Source organism: Amphimedon queenslandica, unplaced genomic scaffold, assembly GCF_000090795.2.
Source record: "Amphimedon queenslandica unplaced genomic scaffold, v1.1 AMPQUscaffold_7742_Cont20309, whole genome shotgun sequence".
Taxonomy (NCBI): Eukaryota; Metazoa; Porifera; class Demospongiae; order Haplosclerida; family Niphatidae; genus Amphimedon; species Amphimedon queenslandica.
In genome coordinates, this window is record NW_003551976.1 from 1 (window position 1) to 2202 (window position 2202).

At 36.5% G+C, this 2202-nt stretch overlaps 1 protein-coding gene across 1 annotated transcript; it reads left to right on the forward strand.

Moving 5' to 3' along the window:
- Window positions 1-98: 98 nt before the first annotated feature.
- LOC109591599 (uncharacterized) lies at window positions 99-797 on the forward strand. The gene is made up of 4 exons (XM_020007305.1): window positions 99-128; window positions 249-341; window positions 392-454; window positions 510-797. The coding sequence occupies exons 2-4, from the start codon at window positions 273-275 to the stop codon at window positions 729-731; spliced, it is 354 nt and encodes a 117-aa protein (XP_019862864.1). The 5' UTR covers window positions 99-128; window positions 249-272; the 3' UTR covers window positions 732-797.
- Window positions 798-2202: the final 1405 nt, after the last annotated feature.

Genomic DNA, 2202 nt, shown 5'->3' on the forward strand with positions numbered 1-2202 from the left:
TTTGTGCATGCATGTACTTGTAGGTTCACCTGCTCCACTTGAAAATGAAGATATAGTACTTATTCGGGAAGATAGACATATTCCCCTGTGTTACTCCACTGCCAGAGTGTGATCAGTTTTCGAATGAAGTATGTCACTTTATTAGCTATGTGCATGTACTGTATTTTTATTATAGAGTGCACATAACATGTAAAATATGGTATTATTTTTTTAATTTTTACCACCAACAATTTCCTTTTGTTTCACAGAATGAGGGGCATAAGTTACATGCAATGAATGCCGTAGAAAAACTTGAGCAAATGACTAGATCCAATAATGGATGGATATTAGAAAAAGAAGAAGTATAATTATTGTTTGCAATGTTTCAATAGCTTTGCTACATTTACATTAGAATGGAATTAGATGTTTCAGTTATCGCTCTGAAAGCAACTCCAGGAAAATATGGAAAAGCGAAGTACTTTGAATTAAATTTGAAATCATTCATACAATTACTAATGATTTGCTTTCAGGTTGTCATCAATATTGCAGTAGAAACTCTATGGCGAGTGCTATATCATGAGACTCATAGAACTACTGAATGGAATACTAATGTTGATATAAATAAGGTGTGGTTAACAGTTTACATACGCAATGTACATGGCTCAGTGTTCTTATTGTTATATCACTCTGACATAATAACTGCTATATGTACTTTAGTCACAACAATTAACTGTGTTGGATTCTGTCAGTAATGCAATGTTGTTATGCCATAAGTGAATGCATTGATCATTAAGATGTCATACCATTATTGTGTTAGTTCATGTATTTGCTAAATGGTAATTATTTCGATATAAAAATACCAAGGTCACTGCATGATTTTATATGGACGAGGTTGTTGCTGCCAAGTTGTCGCTGTAGCTAGGTTGTCACTATACATGGTACCTGTCCACAACCTTATAAAAAACCAGAATTGAAACTGTAGCTTGTCAGATTATACAATTGTCTTCCCACATTATTATAATGCTATCAAATACAGTTTGAATTGATGCATGTACTTTATGTACATACAGTAGTATCAAGTAATCTATTGTATAGGGGTTATTTTCCTGTCTGAGGTTTGCTTCTAGTCTGAAAACTCATGGTTTTAATTTTTGTGGTTGACAGTTTAAATGGCTTATTACTGTCAGTAATACCTAAAGGGAGTATCCAACAACCTTACTGCATGAAGGCACACATGTACATTGTATACCTATACTTACAATATCATGTGATCAAGCATGTGGCCACATTGTCTGGCCCTTAGCTTTTAGAAACTTGGCAATCTCTTCTGATACAAGAAAGGAATTTGAAATAAGACTTAAAAGATATATTAGTAACGCGGTAGCGTTACTAAGTAGGATTCACCCCCAAACAAAATGGCTGCCACGACTTTTGCAGCCTTGCTATACCGGGAAAACGAGCTCCTATGCTTACCAGACTTCTTAGAGGACCTTATCTTGACCAGAGGACTCCAATGGTACCAATAGCGTGGCTCTAGACCTTTTCTGGGAGAAAAATCAAAAGTCTGCAAACCGGCCGTTTTGTTCAGCCACCTTTTTTCATCTTCATCATCAGGAAAGTCCCATCAATCCAGTTGTCGGTCGATATGTCGATCTTGCCTGGTGATAGAAGGCTAATTCTTACACCATTCTACTCCAACAGGGTATGCGCAGGTCCTTGTCCCCTAGAATCATTCTCCAAGAAAGGAAGAAGTGATACTGTGACTTTTGGATCGCACCAGCTTACCTCATGCCGCCATTTTATTAATTAAAGAAGCATGTGGCATGTGCTCCAAAATTTGGGCGTGGTCCCGCAAAATTTGGGCGTGGTCGCGCATGCTCAGATCTCAGAACTGGGTACAGCAAGTATTTTTTACCTAGCTAGGCTAGCTATGCTTGGAATCAAATTGCAATACTTAGTGGAGGTTTCCAGCTAAGAGAAGGTATTAATCTTGCATATATCAAGTGTGTAATGAATTATTTTATTTCAAAAACACAGAACAATTAATTAATGTTATAATACTAATGATATATGAACTTGACAACAGGAAGAACCTGCAGGAATAGCTACAGGATTGCTGGGAAGATAGAGCTTCTTGAACAAGGATTCACATCAAGACTATAGTATTCATTTCACTTGTCATCAGTATAGTAGATATTCACTTCAGCATATATATCTATTCAA

Bases quoted from the DNA above. Each gene is read 5' to 3' on its own strand.
- LOC109591599 (XM_020007305.1), top strand. From the start codon at position 273: ATGAATGCCGTAGAAAAACTTGAGCAAATGACTAGATCCAATAATGGA. The intron at 342-391 runs GTATAATTATTG...CATTTACATTAG, and splicing joins GGATATTAGAAAAAGAAGAA to AATGGAATTAGATGTTTCAG. The intron at 455-509 runs GTACTTTGAATT...ATTTGCTTTCAG, and splicing joins GGAAAATATGGAAAAGCGAA to GTTGTCATCAATATTGCAGT.